Source organism: Salmo salar, chromosome 04, assembly GCF_965601325.2.
Source record: "Salmo salar chromosome 04, fSalSal1, whole genome shotgun sequence".
In the NCBI taxonomy this organism is placed as follows: domain Eukaryota; kingdom Metazoa; phylum Chordata; class Actinopteri; order Salmoniformes; family Salmonidae; genus Salmo; species Salmo salar.
In genome coordinates, this window is record NC_138294.1 from 47925274 (window position 1) to 47947432 (window position 22159).

Genomic DNA, 22159 nt, shown 5'->3' on the forward strand with positions numbered 1-22159 from the left:
CATATCTACCACATCGTCGCTGTCGCAGCCTATGGAACACGCGATCAAGTGAAGTGGTTACGTTTTGTGATGCAGGCACCTACGCATCGCCAAGCGGTGGGACTTTTTAGGCTATTTACGCAACCTTGAATAGCCGACCCCCTGCTCTGGGCAGATGATGAGACATATTTGTGGTGAAAGTCAGGGCTGTCATAACGGATATCGGGAAGCTGGGAGGTAAGCGGGTCTTTGGATCTAATCTACCTTCTTGAATGTTGCGCACAGCGCCTATGATAAACCGACATGTATCCAGTAGAAATTATATAAAAGGTAGCCTAAGTTATCATAGAAGGTGAATAGGAGGGGTACTGCGGAAAGATTGTCGGGCGACGGTTATGTCATCTTGCCTGGAAACCAGACGTTGAATTGCATAGATTCTATGTCGGGCAAAAATTTGCGTTTGAATCAGATACATTTCCTCTACATGCCATAATGTTGAATACAATTATATTTCAACATATTTTACCGGTTGTCAATGCGGTTTGTCCTTTTGGCGGTATTAATGTGATACAATATCAACAGGTAAGTATAACTAGGCTACATCAACTTTTCATAGCACTGGTTACATTCCGATTTGTATCACCTACAACATGCGCACAAGATGAAAAATACATGCACGCATACTTGCCTAGCTCGTGTACATGTTTACTTGGTTCTGCCTCAGGTGATATAAATCTAAATGCACTAAGAGTGCTTTTAAAATTGTATGTAATTATACTTTCCTGTGGATATATTGTCTCATATTCCTACCGCCAAGAGGACCAACTGCATGGACAACCGGTAAAATAACTTTTTAAAATATCATTTTATGCAACATTGGTTTGTTGAGGTCATGAGAGGAAACTTTCCTGACTCAAACGCGCATTTAAATTTCTAAGTGGCCTACTTTCTAAGAAACTAAATGGCCTACTTTCAGTTTTACTGACACTGTTGAATCTGACCAAATGGGACTCGTATCTTATTATGAGGATTCCACATTTCTGTTAGCGCATTAGTCAGCCCTTTTGGGAGTGTGTTTTGTCATACTGCAGCATATCTCTATTCTAGCTAGATTAGTGGCCATTTCTAACAATATAGGCAATTATTGTGTTGGGGGGATGAAACATTGAGAATCTCGATCCTGTTCCCTTTGCTCTCTCTTCCTGGGACAGAGGTGGATTTTGGGTAATGTGCTACGATCCTCAAATCAATTAGTGTGTATATGTTTATGCAAATTCTGCTTCTCTATTGTTTACCAAACCTCACACTTTCACAATACTTTCGAGCGCTAGAGGAGTATTCCCTAATTTTTCCTTAATAGGTGAGGATTTTTTAAATAATTGTCGGCAGGGTTCTGTTTATATCATGAGAAAGGAATCTAAAAATGTTACGATCCAAAAATCCTTCAGCTCCACTTTTCTTGAAAGGCTCGTGAAAGCAGATGTTTTTCACTAACGCCTTCATCACACCGACCGTGACGTTGCGTTTTGGTACACCAGAAGTACATTCGTTTCCAATGGAACGCTGCGTTTGCCTTGCAGCATTGCGTTCTGTGTGGTCCATACATCGAACGTCTGCGTCAAACTGTATGTGTAGACGGCTTGACAGAAATGGTAGCAGAAGGTGAACGTTGAACTTTTGTTGCACACATATCCAGATGACGCTTTCGGTGGGATCAAGACATAACACCTGACTTCTTTCAAGCATACCACAATTCTCCAGCCCCGCAGCAGTGAAATAATTTTAAACGCAGAATGAAGTTATCATCCCTTCAACTGTTGAGGCCTGTTGTCTTTCACTGGCCTCCCGTGACAGAACAGTTTGAATGCTGACACTGTGAGCATTGTTCCAAAAAGCGCTTGGTTGCAGTTAACAGTATGTGCTGGGTGAACAATGTCCTTCTTCGACCTCTGACTGTGCTCTTTATGTGAACTTGCAATGGCAGCCTGGGCCAAAAACGTTGTGACAGTATGTTCCATGCATTATCTAACCAATGAACAAGCTTTTCAAGGGCTTCACAAGTGCTGTGCAATCTCAGCTGTGGCAGTTAAAAACTGTCTGATAAAGCCTGGTAATTGTATGGATTAAGCTCACCTCTTGTGTGTGGAGGAAACAAGTTGAGACTCAAGAAGCTACACTTTTGGACAATATGAAAGGGGCGTGTCAAAACAGACCCTTCAGATTCCTGTGTTTTATTTTTCCTGTGTATTTTTGAACCAGCTTGAAAGTGATTATTCCGTTTCTGAACCGGAACTGAACTTGAGGAGAATACAATGCATGATAAAATGGCAGGAAACAAAGATTGATGTGTCAACATATTGTATAACACGTGTCAAACTCATTCCACAGAGCGCCGAGTGTCTGGGGGTTTTCCCTCCTCCCTTGTACTTGATTGAATTAAGGTCACTAATTAGTAAGGAACTCCCCTCACCTGGTTGTCTAGGTCTTAATTGAAAAGAGAAACAGGAAGTCACTAGGCACTCCGTAGAACGAGTTTGACACCCATGTTGTACAATGACCCAGCTTCTGACACATACTTTTTACACTGACACCCCCCCCCCCCCCCCCCAACAAGCAACTCTGGCTGCTTTTTTTTTGGGAGATATCCGAGACATGTCACAAGATTGTCTCCACAACCTTGGCTCCTATCAACTTGATAAGTGGCATCTCTCACAACTCAGATGGCCAGTGTGTGTGAAGTAATGGCTCAGGGAAGCTGTCCCTTAGCTTTGACCATAGCTGTGCCAGTTGCTGTATCTGTGGTTGGGCTTTATAATGGCCAACCTGCCCTCCGGACGGTTGCAGTTCAGCAGAACCGGAGCAAAATGACCTCATTAATATCATGTGACCAGAATCTTTAAACCCAGGGGTCTACCAAGATCTTGGCCCCTTTGTTATGTAGGCAAAGCATTCTTTAAAATATGTTTAACACCAGTTTGGGGAAGGACAGGCCTTGGAAACTGCTTACAATGTGCAAGAGCTCTCTCTCTCTCGGTGAATGTGCTGTGTGTTTGAGTGAATAGGCCTATATGAAAGGGGAAGAGCAAATGTGTTTTTGAGGATGTTAAATGTACATTAAGTTTAAATGCAGTATGTGTAAGTCATAACCTGCTGGGACCAGGGTTAAATACTTTTGACCTGTGATAATGGTGATCTGTTAACTCTGACAAATGGATTTTATGGAGGCAAAGGTTTTTCATTAGTCTGGTAGGCGTATGTATAGCTGTTCCATACGAACACAACAGAGGATCTGAGGCAAGGCTAGAATCTCATTACAATGTTTTGTCCAAACCTTTTTAAGTGATTAGATAGTATCCTACTACATTATTAAATTCTCATTGTCCTGATGCTTCTTTTACCCTTCTCATTTTAATGAACTAGATTGATCGTGTGCTTTAGACCGTTGTAAAGTATTCACGTACACAGTCTGGGTCCACAATGGTGCCCCTGAGAGAGAGGCTTCCTCACTATGGCCAAATAGAGCAGAGCTCAGCTCTCTCCCTCTCTTTCTCTCTGTCAGTCATTATCTCCACAGACCAGTCATTCAGTTGGCACTGCTACCCCTTTCTCTCTTTCTCTCTCCCCTCCTCTCTCATTCCTTTCCTCTTCTGTCTCTCTCTCTCTCTCTCTGTCTCTCTCTCTGTCTGTCTCTGTCTCTGTCTCTCTCTCTCTCTCTCTCTCTCTCTCTCTCTCTCTCTCTCTCTCTGTCTCTCTCTCTGTCTCTCTGTGTGTGTGTTAGTTAACAATGTGTGTCTGTGCTATTGTGAGAGGCATCTGTCACCACCCAGAATGCACTCTGTTCATGCTCAGCAGAGCCCCGATCAAGTTGGTTGGACTAGCTCCTCTCGCTCTGCAACCCTGACATCATGTGACATTATATTGTTCCCACTGGTGCCTTTCGTGGCTTCAATTCACTATTACTCTACCATTGTATACTTTGTATACACGTTGAGGTCAGTTATTGTGTTCCGTATGCTAGGCAGAAGGGAGGCGTTGTTTTGTTTTTGTTGCAGAGTAATCTTTGCACAGTAGCTGACAGCAAACGTTAATGGAAATCCTCTGTGAGTGACTGATGCTTAGGCTCCTCGTGTGCACGCGGTGGTGCCACTGTATAGCTGTGTCATAACTAAAACCTAAGAAGCTTGAGTTAATGTCAGCGGCATGCAAGTCATCCCATCTCTCTCATACCCAGGTTCTCCTGCTCTGCTTGGCCTTGGCCCTGTCTATCTCCTGTGCCCCCAGGGCCAAGGCCCTTACTGAGCAGCAGCACTTTAATCTGCCTCCATCAGACACCAGCCTGACACACACACACACACACACACACACACACACCTGCTTCACTAAAGCTCCCTAAATCTGTTTAAACCAGGTTAACCTCTCTCTCGTCCTCTAGACAGGCTACTAAAAATGTCCTCCCTTATTCACACCCTCACACATCTCCCTATCATTCCTCCGCCGTGGATCAGGATGAATTCATTCCAGGATTCATCAAAACTAGAAAAGCCTTTTTCCCACGCTGTGTTGCCAGCAACAATAGACTGAGTCATTATTTTATGTCCTGTCCTAAAATGATACGATGGAAATATGGGTTTATTTTATCTCAACTTATTAAACTCAGTGTGTTTGGTCAGTGTAAATAACGTTTTCAGAGATGCTAATCAAATTAGGCTTAAGGGGTCCCTGGGTTTGTACGTGTCACGGTTGTTTCATGCTAGAGGTTTCCCCTCCTGTATCAACGCTTGAGTGTTTATTTTCCCTATAAATGATGTTTCAGAACATAAGAAGTGAAGTTCTCTCATGGCAGAGGATTATTCCTGCATGTTTATAAAGCATGCATTTTATAACACGGGTTTTGTAATAGTTTTCTATTCTAATGGCTTTCTTCTGCTTCTTTCTGCAGTTGATTAAAACTGTGGACATAATCATTTTACCTCACCAAGAAACCTCCTCCGCAGCCAAAGTGTCAACCCTACATCCTGCTCACTGAAGCTCTATTCCAAGAGAGTGATGTGGACTTTGTTTGGTACTATTCATCATTTAAAACTGACTGCAGAAGTAGCAGTCCTCCCTGATCACTAGACCTGATTTGACCGTTAATAGTTTAGCTCAGCCAGCCAGCCCGATTCCTTCTCCCTGTGTCTGATTCAGAGAGGAGCACTGCCCGGCCTCTTCTCCCCACCACCTCCCCTCACGTTGTTGCAGGAGCTGAGTCTCTGCTGCCCAGGGAGGGCTCCCGACATGTCCACCAAGGCGCCCATCTATCTGAAGCGGCGGAGCAGGAAGGGGAAGAAGGAGAAGCTGCGGGACATCCTTTCATCTGACATGATCAGTCCTCCGCTGGGGGACTTCCGCCACACCATCCATATCGGCAGCGGCGGGGGGGACGACGACCTGTTTGGGGACCTGTCCTTCCTGCAGGGGAAGTTCCACCTTCTCCCTGGGCAGCAGGGCCACAACCTGTCTCAGTGCTCCTCCATGTACGCAGAGCCCTTCCAGTTCAGCCGTACTGCCAGCGACAGCGGACACACACCCTCCTCAGAGAGCTCCCCCCTGCTGAAGAACGCCCTCTCGCTGCCCGTCATCGAAGGGGTGCAGGCCATCACCCTACCAGTCACCTCTGCACCTTCCTCCGCCCGCCCCCATCTGCCTCAGAACGCGCCCCCTCCCCCCAAGCCTCCCCGACTGCACCTGGATGATGAGATCCTGACGCCCCGTCACCCAGGCCTGGACTCGTCTTCTCCTTCAGCACAGGCTCCCAGCAAGACGTTCCAGTTCTGCCCGCCCTCCCCCAGGTTGTCATCAGGCGAGGATGTGTGTATCCAGGACCCTTATCTGGATGATGGGGGCCAGGAGCGCCCCTACCTGTCCCATGCAGGCTCCCTGCTCTCCCTGCACCTGGACCTGGGCCCCTCCATCCTGGACGACGTGCTGCAGATTATGGATAGCCAGCGCCTCAGTGGCCTCAACGGAACCTGTCTGCAGGGAGGGCGGCAGGAGCTCTACACCTGACCATGAGAAGCTCTCGGCCCTCTGTCCTCTTACTGACCTCCTTAGTGTATAAGAGGAGGTTCTGACCTCAACCAAGCCTTGCTGGATTACAGGGCTGGATTTGTACAGTAGTACGCTCATATATAGTGCTTTTTTCTGGAACTTAACTTCAGTTGCTGTTAGTGTTTTAAATTGATGTTGAATATCTTTCTACACTTTTCCATGTGAATTACTTAATTTAGTAAGTACGAAATGAAGTGACAATGAGCCAAAAGCTGACACTGTTAAATCTCCTCTACCCTTCCTCCAAAGAGGATATGAAGAATCCGGTGAAAGAATATACTGCTGGTCAGGAACTGAGGTCAGCATGTATCTGACTGGGATCATATTTGTCAGTGGGAGTGAAATGGTATTGTAAAACCTGAAGGTCACAGTTTGAACTGCACCTGAGCTGTAGACTACTGTCCGTGCTCCTGAGATCACAGTTTGAACTGCACCTGAGCTGTAGACTACTGTCCGTGCTCCTGAGATCACAGTTTGAACTGCACCTGAGCTGTAGACTACTGTCCGTGCTCCTGAGATCACAGTTTGAACTGCACCTGAGCTGTAGACTACTGCCCGTGCTCCTGAGATCACAGTTTGAACTGCACCTGAGCTGTAGACTACTGCCCGTGCTCCTGAGATCACAGTTTGAACTGCACCTGAGCTGTAGACTACTGTCCGTGCTCCTGAGATCACAGTTTGAACTGCACCTGAGCTGTAGACTACTGTCCGTGCTCCTGAGATCACAGTTTGAACTGCAAGTAGCGCAAAATTTCAGTCACTGATTAACATTTGCCCTTGTATTTCAAGATAGAAAAATATAATAACATAATGTTGTGGACCGAGCTAACCATTAACATCCCTTAACGCTCAAAGACAGATTGAATGGCTGTAGCATAGCGTATTCTACTGAATGATTAGCTAAGATCACAGTTTGGTGTCTGTCACACAGATTTATCCAGCTTACAAAACTATTCTGGAACTGACATTCTATTCATGGTTGGATATATATATTATCAAAGACACTCTTATTGAAAGATGAACTGTACTACAGGGAGGGTGTCTGCCGAGTGGCGCAGCGGTCTAAGGCACTGCATCTCAGTGCAAGAGGCATCACTACAGACCCTGGTTCGATTCCAGGTTGTATCACAACCGGCCGTGATTGGGAGTCCCATAAAGGTTACATTCATTTAATTTTTTTATGTCTGCAAGGACAACGATCCAGAGTGGTAGAGAAGGTCACCTCCCTGAGTCAGATGTGTCATTTTCCAGCTTTTGTTATTTTTGATGCAAGAATATGAAAGCTGTAACTTTGTATCAGGAGAGACAATGAGTGTTAGAGAGCTCAGTTCCACATCTTTTGACTTTTCAGCAGATCTACAGATAGCCGCTTAAACTGGCCCTCATGCTCTGGTAATTGAGATGTTGGACACGTTTGGAGATTATCTCACCGCTGTAGCCCTCCAAGTGCTTGTGTGCTCTGTACCAACACAGAGAAGTTCCGAATCAGACTTTTACCAATGTTATTTGGAATTCTTGTTACAAGATACAGAGAGAGGATTTTAATTTGAGACAGTTTGCTACAGCAGGAAAATAATACTGTAGCAACAGGACATGTGAATGATTATATGGATCATAATTAATGGACATTCTTGTAAGGGTTGATACATTTTTCAAGTCTGAAATTTGTGGAAGTTACAAACTAATACAGTACAGGGTAGAGTTGCCAGATCACCATTTGCTTCATGGGGTATACAGTACCAGTCAAAAGTTTGGACACAACTACTCATTCAAGGGGTTTTCTTTATTTTGACTATTTTATACATTGTAGAATAATAGTGAAGACATCAAAACTATGAAATAACACAGAATCATGTAGAAACCAAAAAATACATGAGATTCTTCTAAGTAACCACCCTTTGTCTTGATGACAGCTTTGCACACTCTTGGCATTCTCTTAACCAGCTTCATGAGGTAGTCACCTGGAATGCATTTCAAAAAACAGGTGTGCCTTGTTAAGTTCATTTGTGGAATTTCTTTCCTTAATGGGTTTGAGCCAATCAGTTGTGGTGTGACAAGGTAGGGGTGGTATACAGAAGATAGCCGTATTTGGTAAAAGACCAAGTCCATATTATGGCAAGAGCAGCTCAAATAAGCAAAGAGAAACGACAGTCCATCATTACTTTGAGACATGAAGGTCAGTCAATCTATAAGATTTCAAGAACGTAGAAAGTTTCTTCAAGTGCAGTTGTAAAAACCATCAAGCGCCATGATGAAACTGGCTCTCATGAGGACCGCCACAGGAAAGGAAGACCCAGAGTTACCTCTGCTGCAGAGGATAAGTTCATTAGAGTTACCAGCCTCAGATTGCAGCCCAAATAAATGCTTCAGAGAGTTCAAGTAACAGACACATCTCAACATCAACTGTTCAGAGGAGACTGCATGAATCAGGACTTCATGGTCGAATTGTTGCAAAGAAACCACTACTAAAGGACACCAATAATAAGAAGAGACTTGCTTGGGTCAAGAAACATGAGCAATGGACATTAGACCGGTGGAAATATGTCCTTTGGTCTGATGAGTCCAAATGTGAGATTTTTGGTTCAACCGTCGTGTCTTTGTGAGACGCAGAGTAGGTGAACGGATGATCTCTGCATGTGTGGTTCCCACCGTGAAGCATGGAGGTGTGGGGGTGCTTTGCTTGTGACACTGTCTGTGATTTATTTAGGCACACTTAACCAGCATGTCTTCCACAGCATTCTGCAGCGATACGCCATCCCATCTGGTTTGCGCTTAGTGGGACTATCATTTGTTTCTCAACAGGACAATGACCCAACACACTTCCAGGCTGTGTAAGGGCTATTTGACCAAGAAGGAGAGTGATGGAGTGCTGCATCAGATGACCTGGCTTCCACAATCACCAACCTCAACCCGTTTGGGATGAGTTGGACTGCAGAGTGAAGAAAAAGCAGCCAAAAGTGCTCAGCATATTTGGGAACTCCTTCAAGTCTGTTGGAAAAGCTTGTGAAGCTAGTTGAGAGAATGCCAAGAGTGTGCAAAGCTGTCGTCAAGGCAAAGGGTGGCTATTTTGAAGAATCTCAAATATATTTTTGGGTTAATCTCAAATATAAAATATATTTTGATTTGTTTTAACACTTGTTTGGTTACTACATGATTACATATGTGTTATTTCATATTTTTTAATTCCTCACTATTATTCTGCAATGTAGAAAATAGTCAAAATAAAGGAAAATCCTTGAATGAGTAGGTGTGTCAACTTTTGATTGGTACTGTATATTATTTTTCAATATTATTTTAATTAGAATGTAGCAGTCAACTGGAAAATGATAACGGGATATTGATTCTTCACAAACCCAATAACATATGCATGATTATTTGCACCCAGAGGTGCACGGATTCACTTGAACATTGTAGAAAATATTTTGGATGTGAGATGATAGATAATTTAATATAGAACATACATTGGTTCTTTGATAACGGTGGACCAATGATGGTTAGGTTTACCTTGAGGATGGACCAATGGCACAACATGTTGGATTTCCCGTTAACACATTATACCAAGATATACCATATTGTAGGAAAACAGACTACGTTTGTGCGTAACGCTTAACAATGTCATTATAGTCTCATATTAGATTACATTTCTTTATACTTTACTTTGACAAACTCACTGAAGTACAATAAACCCTTTCCTGCACAATAAAATGTTAACATTTACAACAAACCTGTTGGCAAGCATTGTAACAGCATAGTTCCATGAATTACAGCTTTTAAACTGCTCTAATGTCTATGTTTACTTTTGTATATCAACTCATCAGGCCATATCTATCAACATATAATGGTCTCATTCCATAAAATCCACCCTGTGCATGCTTTATGTGATTTCTAAATCAGCTGGAAAAGCCCTTGGACTCCATAGCTGACATTTTGGGAAGAGGACTGTATTAGTAGACATATGCTTCAACTCCGAGAGAGAGAGAGAGAGAGAGAGAGGATGTGATAAGATGTACTGCAGCACAGTCTGATCCGTAGCCCAAGCCTGGTCCAGATACTGGAGCTGTCCTGCTGACCGTGGCCAGGCCAGGATGGTGTTACGTAAGACTGTGTCTGTTTACTCTGGAGCTCCTCAGTACAGTACACCAGCCTCTCCTGCATCGTGGAGGACTGTTGTTGGACTAATGTTGACACTAATAACCTTCACTGGCTTTTACAATCTAGTTAAAGTCGTTATGTACAGTATACGACTATGTGAACATACTTTGGTCTTCCTTTTTTTTAAAGCTGTGAAATATGCTATGCCACCTACGATAATTGAACTCAAGTTATTTTGGCATGTTTCACATTGTATCTATCTACTTGTCCTGACCTTCAAGTAGCTGTTGGTTCTTTTAGAAAGGGATTGCAGCATACAGAACCAAACACATATCGGAATCACCAGATATGAGGCTACACGCAGGGAACTATAGGCACCAAACTTATCAAAGTTTTGTAGATGTCTCTTACATCATAACCTTTGCTGATCTTCCATTTTTGCACAATAATTATGTGTTTGATGATGACTTATCATGCTGCTATCAATTGGCGTATTTTACGTGCTGGGACAAATTATTTACTGGCATCACAAAATTGATTACAAGCTGTAAATGAATAAATGCAATAATATGGTTACAAGAAAAACAACGTCCTTGTTTTGTCTTTTCTGTTGTGTGTTTGCCATGGCCCATCCAGTTTTTTAATAGCTCTGGGAACACCACTGAGACGGGCCCTGCAGGAGGAGGATCTCCGAAGGAGACGGGGGTGAAACCGCTGGGGCAGATGAGGAGAGGGAGAGAACAAAGATATTTATTTGTAACCTTTTCTCTCATGGTGTATTTCTGATCAGAGCAAATAGTTGCAGCAAACAAGTTAAAAACAACGTAAATTTGTTTTCATCTTGATATTTTTTTCTGCCCCTTTGAGCTTGAGTCTTCAAGGAACTTCAGAGATGGAAAGATATTGGGCTCCCGAGTGGCGCAGCGGTCTAAGGCACTGCATCTCAGTGCTTGAGGCGTCACTACAGACACCCTGGTTAGATTCCAGGCTGTATCACAACCGGCCGTGATTGGGAGTTCCATAGGGCGGTGCACAGTTGGCCCAGCGTTGTCCAGGTTTGGCCGGTGTAGGCCGTCATTGTAAATAAGAATTTGTTCTTAACTGACTTGCCTACTTAAATAAAGGTTACATTTAAAAAAATTATTATATTCTAGTGCAGGCGTCACATTTTATTTGACCTTCGTTATACTGGAATAGTTTTGAAAATTAAAACCATGAGAGGAGTTGGGTTTGATGCAGTGGCGGAAACAAGACGCTTTTGTGCCATTCTGGGAATGCCTGGAAGTCCCTATATGCACCGATTCAGATCTTCTACACAAGCTCTTGTGTTTCTCTGCAGAGAAAGCGAAACACAGCGATTGGTGCATTAGCAATGACATGCCAGGAGATTTCTAAGGTGACCTCCAGAATATACTTGTTGATTCTTGAACCACACAATCTATTCCTCTCTAAATTAATCATACTCAAAACCTCACGCTACAGTATAAGTGGAATGTGTCCCCACTGGCCTGGATAAATGATGTAACTGCAAAACAAAAACACCAGTGGCATTCGAAGAAGACCCCTGGTAAGTTTCACAATCAAAAAAGTGTTGTTTTTCACCGTCTCCCTCATTGGCTAGGAACAAGAGCTGTGTGTCTAGAAGCATGGTATACACAGATGTGTTGAGGGGATAAGGATGATGGAAAGGCCTGCCGTGTGCCGATGCCAGCCTCTTTCTCCCTGGCCTGAGTTTAGACCTCCGCTGGGGTGGTATAGCAGGATGAGGTTGTCATGAATAGAGGAAAGGGTTTAACATGAAAGATGCAATACAGGGGCACGGACAGGTCTGAAATTGGGTAGCATTCAGTAAGTTTGACAGTTTACATGTCAGAAGAGCTACCTGAAATCTTTGGCCAGAATGATCCTTTCCTTCCACTTGGTTACATCTCCATCTGCTGGACATTTTAGTATATCACTAGAAGTAGTACATTAATCAGTTATAATAGTAACACTGAAGTCTAAATTACATTACACAAGACATGATTTAATCATGTTGTCTGAAATTTCATAGTGCCTAAAACCCATAGCTGGCTATTGTAACACCCCCCCCCGCGCAGGCGCAAACTATCCACGACAAAGCAAACCAAGATGGCGGCTGTTGTTGAGAATGTTGTCAAACTGTAAGTACTGTTCTTTTCCACCTAGTTAAAGTACGCAAATGTGTTTTACGTTTAAATATAATAAAGGTCGGTGGTAACATATACATGTTTCTGCTATGGTAAATTGCCGAACATGTTCGTTAAAGGAACCGAGTAACTCAGTTATCAAACTGAGTAGTTGAGCTTTGCGGACTGTAGGAAATGGCTAGCCTGTGGTGTAATACGCCGATTATCTTGCAAAACGTTTTGTCTGTTGCAACAGAAACCGTTTACTCCAAACGGAAAACGCAAACGAGAGTTTATATTGGACAAATATAGGTAGGTCCCTCCCCGTTTCGTTTTTAAATGGCAAACGTTATCCGTAATGAATAAACCCCAGCTAGTTAGCCATCTGTGTCAGCACAGAGTCAACACTCAGCAGGTCAGCTAGCTAACGTTTTGTCAATAGTTGTGGTTAATGAACACATCGAAAGGAACCAAATCTCATTATTTAACCAAACGTCGGGCACAAGTTAGCAAATGTACATGAAGAAGTGCAGTCATTGTGGTAGCGATCTAATGTTGCTAGCTAACTAGCAAGTCACTGACCCGCTTTACTCTCACCGTGTGTGTTTTCAAACTCCCCTTTTGAATTAGTAGGATTACGGATAGAGAGTTGCGGATATCCCGTTGGCAACTTGGTTGTTACGTTTAGCTTCTTAGAGTGCATAGAGACTGTTGTTGTAGTATGTAAGGTTAGGCCTACTAGTTAGAAATTAGTCCAGGTCTTGTACAATATGTGTTCTGAATTTATCTGCTGACACTGTCTGCAGATGTTGTCCTGGCATGCTTTTATGTGGAATGCATGTTTTGTTGCGCTTTACAACAGGAAGTCCATGTGTCACCACAATGCATTAGTCACTATAAAAGTAATGTCTTTGGGGCAGTGTTAAAGATAACTTTTGCCGAAGGAGTTCGGTGATATGAATCAGATGTGGTTTTCATCAAGACAATACAACCAAGTTATTACAACCAGTTATTACGCTTATTTCCCAAAAGCTTTCGTATCATTTTGCATAAAATAGATTTAAAATGATAGTATTACGAAGCTTTCAGGACACCCCACAGAGCATTTAGGTAAGTAAAAAAATGTGTTTCACTCATGCGGATTCGTGTTGAAAATCTGAACCAGCAGAGGCTGTGCTTCATACCAGGCAGACGCCGTTGCCAAGCCAACAAAAGAGCACCTGCTGACACATTCTCACCAGTTACTAAGTCCAGGGACACAATTACATAGTTTGCTTGCCTGCTGCTCCGAGGTGCCAGCATAAAAGGGACAATAAGGGTTTTAGCTGAGGCTGTGATAAAGGCTTTGAAGTTTTAATTATTTTGAGCCTATTTTACGGCATAGTAGAGAGGTAGCCTAGAATTCAGATAGCATGAGGTGGTAGGACCACATACCACACCTACCCCTATGGTAGAGAAACGAACCAGGTACTGTCAGTGCATGAATGTATACTTCTTATCACAGTATACACAGGCAGTCTGTTTCATAGTGCTAACTTGTCCCTGGCTGCTCCTCTCTGTGTGAGGGTGCAGGCTTGGAGAGCAGTACTACAGAGATGCCATGGAGCAGTGCCATAACTACAACGCCCGGCTATGTGCGGAGAGGAGTGTTCGAATGCCCTTCCTGGACTCTCAGACTGGAGTGGCGCAGAGCAACTGCTACATTTGGATGGAGAAGAGACACAGGGGACCAGGTTAGAAATACAGTACGCATACACACTAACTGTAAGTCGCGTAGGAGTTTTCTTTCAGAACTACTGAGTTCACAGATTCGAGTAGTAGGCTATGTCATTCACCACCTTCTCATGATCTGGAGATGAGAACAAGAGAGAGCACTGTAGTTCAAGCCCTCTGGAGAACTTGGGTTGAGCTATGTAAGCTGAAACATTAAACCAAGTCTTTTAGATATGTCACAGTAAATGCCTTTTGATGGGTCCACATAAGTCTAGAATGTATTTAGTTGTAGGTACACTTCAAATGTTTTATTTTCACATGCTTCGTAAACAACAGTTGTAGACTAACACCGTACCCAAACCGTCCGCGCCATCGTGCGCACATTTATTTTGTCCCCCCACACCAAACGCGATCATGACACGCAGGTTAAAATATCAAAGCAAACTCTGAACCAATAAAATTAATTTGGGGACAGGTCGAAAAGCATTAAACATTTATGTCAATTTAGCTAGCTAGCTTGCAGTTGCTAGCTAATTTGTCCTATTTAGCTAGCTTGCTGTTGCTAGCTAATTTGTCCTGGGATATAAACGTTGAGTTATTTTACCTGAAATGCACAAGGTCCTCTACTCCGACAATTAATCCAAATACAAAACGGTCAACCAAATCGTTTCTAGTCATTTCTCCTCCTTCCAGGCTTTTTCTTCTTTGGACTTTATATGGCGATTGGCATCTAATAGTATTACCACGACCGACCTCAGTTTGTCTTTCATTCACCCATGTGGGTATAACCAGTTACCAAGTTTCTTGGGGTAAGTCTCTATGACCTTGGCACATCTAGCCACCATTCTTCAAGGCAAAACTGCTCCAGCTTCTTCAAGTTGGATGGGTTCCGTTGATGTACAGCAATCTTTAAGTCATACCACAGATTCTCAATTAGATTGAGGTCTGGGTTTTGACTAGGCCATTCCAAGACATTTAAATGTTTCCCTTTAAACCACTCGAGTGTTGCTTTAGCAGTATACTTAGGGTCATTGTCCTGCTGGAAGGTGAACCTCCATCCCAGTCTCAAATCTCTGGAAGACTGAAACAGGTTTCCCTCAAGAATTTCCCTGTATTTAGCACCATCCATCATTCCATCAATTCTGACCAGTTTCCCTTTCCCTGCCGATGAAAAACATCCCCACAGCATGATGCTGCCACCACCATGCTTCACTGTGGGGATGGTGTTCTCGGGGTGATAAGAGGTGCTGGGTTTGCGCCAGACATAACTATTTGTCAATATATCAAACTCAACGTGTAATATCCTGAACTTGACAATACATCAAGTATGTTTCCTTAAAAGTGACTTAAACCACAAACACAGCTTTTACCAGCCAAAGTACCTGAACACAAAGTACACACAATCTCACATACTGACACACATACAGTGCATTCGGAAAGTATTCAGACCCCTTCACTTTTTCCACTTTTTGTTACGTTACAGCCTTATTCTAAAATTGATTAAAAAAATACATTTTCCTCATCAATCTACACTCAATACCCCATAATGACAATGCAAAAGGTTTTTAGACATTTTTGCAAATTGTGTAAAAAAAAACACACAACTGAAATACCTTATTTACATAAGTATTCAGACCCTTTGCTATGAGACTTGAAATTGAGCTCAGGTGCATCCTGTTTCCATTTATCATCCTTGAGATGTTTCTACAACTTGATTGGAGTCCACCTGTGGTAAATTCAATTGATTGGACATGATTTGGAAAGGCGCACACCTGTCTGTATAAGGTCCCACAGTTGACAGTGCATGTCAGAGCAAAAACCAAGCCATGAGGTCGAAGGAATTGTCCATAGAGCTTTGAGACAGGATTTACCTTGATGGCCAAAAAGCTCAATTTTAGTCTCATCTGACCAGAGTACCTTCTTCCATATGTTTGGGGAGTCTCCCACATGTCTTTTGGTGACACCAAACGTGTTTGCTTATTTTTTTTCTTTAAGCAATGGCATTTTTCTGGCCACTCTTCCATAAAGCCCAGCTCTGTGGAGAATACGGCTTAAAGTGGTCCTATGGACAGATACTCCAATCTCCGCTGTGGAGCTTTGCAGCTCCTTCATGGTTATCTTTGGTCTCTTTGTTGCCTGTCTGATTAATGCCCTCCTTGCCTGGTCTGTGAGTTTTGGTGGATGGACCTCTTTTGGCAGGTTTGTTGTGGTGCCATATTCTTTCAATTTTTTAATAATGGATTTAATGGTGCTCTGTGGGATGTTCAAAGTTTCTGATATTTTTTTTTATAACCCAACCCTGATCTGTACTTCTCCACAACTTTGTCCCTGACCTGTTTGGAGAGCTCCTTGGTCTTCATGATGCCGCTTGCTTGGTGTATATATAGGGCACCACCAAGGGATCATGTGACACTTAGATTGCACACAGGTGGACTTTATTTAACTAATTATGTGACTTCTGAAGGTAATTTGTTTGCACCAGATCTTATTTAGGGGCTTCATAGCAAAGGGGGTGAATACATATGTACGCACCACTTTTCCGTTTTTTATCTTTTAAAATTAGTAATTTTAAGTAATTTTTTTTGCTTCACACAAAATAGTCCAAATTGGTATGTCCATTACATGAAATCCAAATAAAAATCAATTTCAATTACAGGTTGTAATGCAACAAAATAGGAAAAACGTCAAGGGGGATGAATACTTTAGCAAGGCACTGTATTTTAACGCTTGGCAGCGCAGACTCTTGTTGGTGCGCGCGAGCAGTGTGGGTGCAATAATTCAATAACTTGTATTTTAAGTTTATTTTGCGACGCGAGCGGTGTGGTCAGCATGTAAGAGTGAAATGCTTACTTACGGCCCTTCCCAACAATGCAGAAAGAAAAATATAGAAAAACAATAACACAAGTAGTAAATACATAATGAGTAACGATAACATGGCTATATACAGTGCATTCGGAAAAGTATTCATACCCCTTGACTTTTTCCACATTTTATTTACGTTACAGCCTTATTCTAAAATGGATTAAATCGTTTTCCACCTCATCAATCTACACACAATACCCCATTAAAAAAAATGTTTTTTAGAAATGTTTGCAAATGTATTAAAAATAAAAACAGATCACATTTATATAAGTATTTAGACCCTTTACTCAGTACTTTGTTGAAGCACCTTTGGCAGCGATTACAGCCTCGAGTCTTCTTGGGTATGACGCTACAAGCTTGGCACACCTGTATTTGGGGAGTTTCTCCCATTCTCTGCAGATCCTCTCAAGCTCTGTCATATGGTGTATTGTCTGTAGATTGACCAAGATTTTTTTATTTAATCCATTTTAGAACACAGCTGTAACGTAACAAAATGTGGGGAAAGTCAAGGGGTCTGAATACTTTCCGAAGGCACTGTATGCATGTGCTGTCACTGTGGGGACATAGGGTGCTCACTAACATGCAACTATCTGTCCTCTCTCAGGCATGGCCCCAGGACAGTTGTACACCTACCCATCCCGCAGGTGGAGGAAGAAAAGACGAGCCCACCCCCCAGAGGATCCCCGGCTCGTCTTCCCTCCTCTAAAGTCAGGTACGTCCTTATCATGACATACTGCGCTGCTTAATAATACTAAAGCTGTGTTGACATGTTTGTGTGCCCCTCTGTGCATCATTTTCCTGTTTGTTCTTTACTCATGTGTAAAGGTTGTTTGTGGTTCTCCCTGTCTGTAGAGCTGGACTTGGGGTTAAAGAAGGATTCCCTGTCCTCTGATGGCAGCAGTCTGGAGGCCCTGCTGAAGGGAGAACCCCTGGACAAACGGGTTCCTCCGGAGCTCCGAGGGCCTGAGGAGGAGTCCAGTCTGACAGACTACACTGGTGGGGCGGTCACCCCTGCAGCACGCATCAGAAAGGTAACGTAGCCTGCTGTGGTTGGATGGACCGTGTGTGATACCTAGCTTGTTTACTACTCCTCCAGTGACACTAGCTACTACAGCTACATGCATTCCTCTGTCAACACAGAGAGTCCTGGAGCCAGATGACTTCCTGGATGACTTGGAGGATGAGGACTATGAGGAGGACACCCCAAAAAGAAGAGGCAAAGGAAAGGGAAAGGTGAGCGAAGCTATTCTAAACCAATAATTGTTAGTGATGTTAAGGGCATGTCATCTGAAATGGTGTCCAGTGCGGCAACATGACTGTACCTATGATATTGGGGATGGTGTGTTATGACGGTGTGTTTGTCCACAGGGTCGTGGAGTAAGCAGTGCCAAGAAGAAGCTGGACGCTGCGGCGGCTGCGCTGGAGGACAAGGACAAGCCCTACTCCTGTGACAGTGAGTCCCAGGGGGGTGCAGCAGAGCCTGGGTGGGGAACAGTGGGAGTACAGATGGGCCTTTGCAGAGGGGGCTACTCTCTAGGAACTCTCATCCTGGGAAGCAGTCAGTCTGTTGTTTTTAGCTCCTGAAATTGTCATCTCTTGCAGCTGAAACTCAGACACTCGGGCGCATTGTTGATGCCTTTCTGATTCTCTCTGTCTGTGACTGTACTTCTGAGTCTTTCTGTCTATGCTCTCTCTCTCTCCTCTCTTTCAGACACTTTCAAACAAAAGCATATTTCAAAACCTTCTGAAAGAGGTATATTTCTCTCGCATTTCTTTTTCCTCTGCCTCCAGTCCAGTCTGCTTAATGCATGTTTGTTTTTCTCTCTCTGTGTGTGTTGGCTAAATGTAGAACACTGAGATTAGTTGAACCCATAGACTAGGCTAAATGTAGAACACTTTGAGATTAGTTGAACCCATAGACCATGCTAAATGTAGAACACTTTGAGATTAGTTGAACCCATAGACCATGCTAAATGTAGAACACTTTGAGATTAGTTGAACCCATAGACCATGCTAAATGTCGCTGCCTCCCCTCATCCACTAAATGGCTCTCATTTAAGGTAAAATTCAATTGACTTGAAGTCAAAGTTAACTTGATATGCTTGAGAGTGGATTGTAAATGTGTAGTGTGGAGATGCCTTCTCTGTGCTTGGTTTCCACCACAGTTTAAGTAGCAGTGTAAATTTGTATTATTTTATCCTAATTTACATTTAGGCTACTCCAACAGTAGTTTGTCTTCAGGACTGTCTTGGCTCTGTATTGCACACTTATTACACACACTACAGCCAATCAACTGTTGGCTATATGTTTGTCATAATCTGGCTTTGTGTCTCTTAATTTAGTATGTCTCATTTGCATTTCTTTAAAAAATAAAGGAGAGCCGCACACTCATTTTGCATTTCTTAACTCAATTACTTTTTTCTTAACTCATCTACGTCCTGTCCTGTCTCGTCCTCCTCACCTGTTTCTTAGAGTGAAGTAGTGCCTCTGCGTTTGTTTTGAACCACCAGCTTGGGGCTGTGTGGGTCCTGGTGTGAGAGTGCCTATGCAATGCCTGTGGGTGGGAGGAATGTTGTTAAGAGCCTTGTCCATTCAGAAGAATACTAACCTGGGTTCTGCACCATGGCCTTTGACTGGCAGGCTGGGAAAGGGACAGGGGGCTGGGAGCTGACCTAGTCAGTAATCTTGCCCCTCTAGAAATCAGATGAAGAAATGAGAGGGTGATTGAGTGAGTGGAGGGATTAAGAGAGCGTGGGAGGGCGAGCGAGAGGAAGGGAGGGAGGAAGTGTTTGGTCTGCTGGTACATCTTATGCTAGACCTGAGGCTGGGGCAAAACACTGACATCTTTGTTTCCACGACTCAGACAGTCCCACCACAAATCCATCTATTTATAACCCTGAGTATTAGTCTAGTCTAGACTCCTCATGCCATTACCAAAGCACCAGAGTTCTAGTCTGGCACAGGAAGAGTAATCTTCATTCAAGTTATTAGTACTAATCTAAGCTGTTTGGTCCATTCATTAAAACAGACTCCATCAGGCTAAATTCTAGAAGCTAGATTGAGATCTCTCCAATGGTTTTGTCTGCTGAAAAGATTCATTCCCACGAACGGATCTCGCCTTCTCCGCTCCTGTTGAAATTGAATTGCGCAATTGTCATTCAGGGCCACAGATGGTCCCTCGCCTCCAGCTATTGAGTGCAAATTGAAACGTCTGGAAATGTAATATCACTCTTCCAAGATGAGCCAGTGCAGACTGGAGGGTAGCAGAGTTATGGACGTGCTGAAACTGTTTGACTAAGTGGGAGGATAGGCAAAACAGCAGGCCATTGCAGAGGACAGGAGTGCATGGATATGATTTTTAGCATCAGTAAATGCCACGGCAAGGTCAGATCCGAGCGATTAGGAAACAATGTACTCTGACCTCGTATGAAGGCTACTTAATTGTTTACGTATGTTTTTGTTTTCACACGTGTTGTGTTTGGGGGTTTCTCTGGCAGTCTGTGGGAAGCGTTACAAGAATCGTCCGGGCCTGAGTTACCACTACACCCACTCCCACCTGGCTGAGGAGGAGGGAGAGGACAAGGAGGAGCCTGAGGTCCACACCCCCACTCCGCCCCAGCCTGAGGAGCCTAAGAGTAAGTGACCAGTCATTGGTGGGGTCATTTATAGATCATTGATTGGCCATGTCCAAAATCGGTCTTGCCTACTACTTACTAAAAATAAATACTGTGTATAATCGTACTACATACTATTTAGAACGTACTGTTTAGTACAACATAATGCAGTTAGCAACAAATATCAACATCCTAGGCTTTCCAATCCTGAGAATACATAATCTAATACGCAATTGTGTTGATTCCCGCCATTCGTTCATTTGGGTACAGTGCGTCCCGTTATCTCATTATCAGCTGTAGTCAAACACACGCGAGTCTGGAAAGACGATTCTCTTCCTCAAAAGTGTGGAGCAAATTTTACTAGATGAAAAGCCGAAATTAGTATGAATGACATCCTGGCATTTAAAGCATACAATATTTTCCAAATTTCACATACTATAAAATGTTCGTTTTTCATATAGCGAAAATGCGTTCTATTTAGAACACAAGTATAGATATTCGGACACGGTCAATGACACTGGATCCTTGTTAATCAATAACCTTTAAATGCATACATTGTTTTATTCTGTGTCTCTCCCTCACAGCACCCAAGAAAGGTCCCGATGGTTTGGCGATACCCAATAACTACTGTGACTTCTGCCTGGGAGACTCTGCCCTCAACCAGAAGACGGGCCAGTCAGAGGAGCTGCAGTCCTGCTCAGACTGTGGGCGTTCGGGTAACCACACCACCCCTGGCCTTTACACTGAGAAACAGGGATAACCTCGGCATTTGAGACCATTTTGTATGGGCGTGTGTGAGTGGTAGTCTTTACTTTAGGATCCGTATTGAGTGTGTTCAGAGTCAGACGCGCGATGGCATAATTACAAAGACCAGCAGTAATGACAGTGGCAGACAGGGTTTGTCCTGTGAGACCCATTCTCTGTGTCCAACCCAGGCCACCCATCCTGCCTGCAGTTCACCCCCGTGATGATGGCTGCAGTGAAGACCTACCGCTGGCAGTGCATTGAGTGCAAGTGCTGCAACATCTGTGGCACCTCAGAGAACGACGTGAGTTCACCTGCAGGCGTCATGCTTATTACCGTTGGATAAATGAAGTGCACTGTATATTTAAAATGAAGTGGTGCGCTGTGAACTGCGTTGTATAATGAGCCTGTGGTCTTTCGTCCAGGACCAGCTTCTGTTCTGTGATGACTGTGATAGAGGCTATCACATGTACTGTCTCAGCCCCCCTATGGCTGAACCTCCAGAAGGTAAGAGCAGGATGTGAACAACATGTCTGTTCCACAATGTTGGCTGAAATGGGCTTTTTCACAGCCACTGCCCCATTTGCCTGTCTAATAAGGGAGATTTGAGTCAACAGCTCTTTTGGTAACGAGTGTTGTGGGTTTCCTCTCCGTAGGGAGACAGATTTATCTCAGTAAATTTGGCAGAGCCGAGTGTCCAAGTAGAGCCCTCAGGCAGCGTAGCCAGACAACCATAGCATGGCCAGGTTATTTACTGATGAATCACCTCTTTCAGCTCTTAGCTAGCGTTGAAATGCTTCATCAGTGCAAAGTATTAGATCACAAAATAGCCTCTACCTTGAGACCCACTGACTTCAACTGGGCTAATGACATGAGGTAGGTCCATGGAAGAAAGAGGATATTTATAGGACTAAACGT

At 43.5% G+C, this 22159-nt stretch overlaps 2 protein-coding genes across 8 annotated transcripts in view; both read left to right on the forward strand.

Annotated features, from left to right (window-relative positions):
- The window catches only part of LOC106603119 (zinc finger protein ubi-d4), a 27147-nt gene continuing 4988 nt past the window's right edge, over positions 1–22159 (forward strand). The window contains exons 1-11 of one of the 7 annotated variants that reach the window (XM_082974481.1): positions 1–216; positions 13881–14041; positions 17488–17595; positions 17736–17914; positions 18024–18116; positions 18252–18336; positions 18595–18636; positions 20381–20518; positions 21082–21213; positions 21433–21545; positions 21667–21748. In XM_082974481.1, the coding sequence (XP_082830607.1) occupies positions 155–216; positions 13881–14041; positions 17488–17595; positions 17736–17914; positions 18024–18116; positions 18252–18336; positions 18595–18636; positions 20381–20518; positions 21082–21213; positions 21433–21545; positions 21667–21748 (1195 nt within the window). In that variant the 5' untranslated portion in view covers positions 1–154. Of the gene's footprint in view, positions 217–12243; positions 12324–13880; positions 14042–17487; positions 17596–17735; positions 17915–18023; positions 18117–18251; positions 18337–18594; positions 18637–20380; positions 20519–21081; positions 21546–21666; positions 21749–22159 lie in introns of those variants that run through there. The other 6 variants (XM_014196376.3, XM_014196378.3, XM_082974484.1 and 3 more) reach the window with 6 other exon arrangements.
- On the forward strand, positions 57–10749 carry LOC106603120 (cdc42 effector protein 2). The gene is made up of 2 exons (XM_014196380.3): positions 57–216; positions 4919–10749. The coding sequence occupies exon 2, from the start codon at positions 5257–5259 to the stop codon at positions 6025–6027; it is 771 nt and encodes a 256-aa protein (XP_014051855.1). The 5' UTR covers positions 57–216; positions 4919–5256; the 3' UTR covers positions 6028–10749.

What these genes read in the sequence shown, in the direction of transcription:
- LOC106603120 (XM_014196380.3), top strand. Translation starts at nt 5,257, where the DNA reads ATGTCCACCAAGGCGCCCATCTATCTGAAGCGGCGGAGCAGGAAGGGG.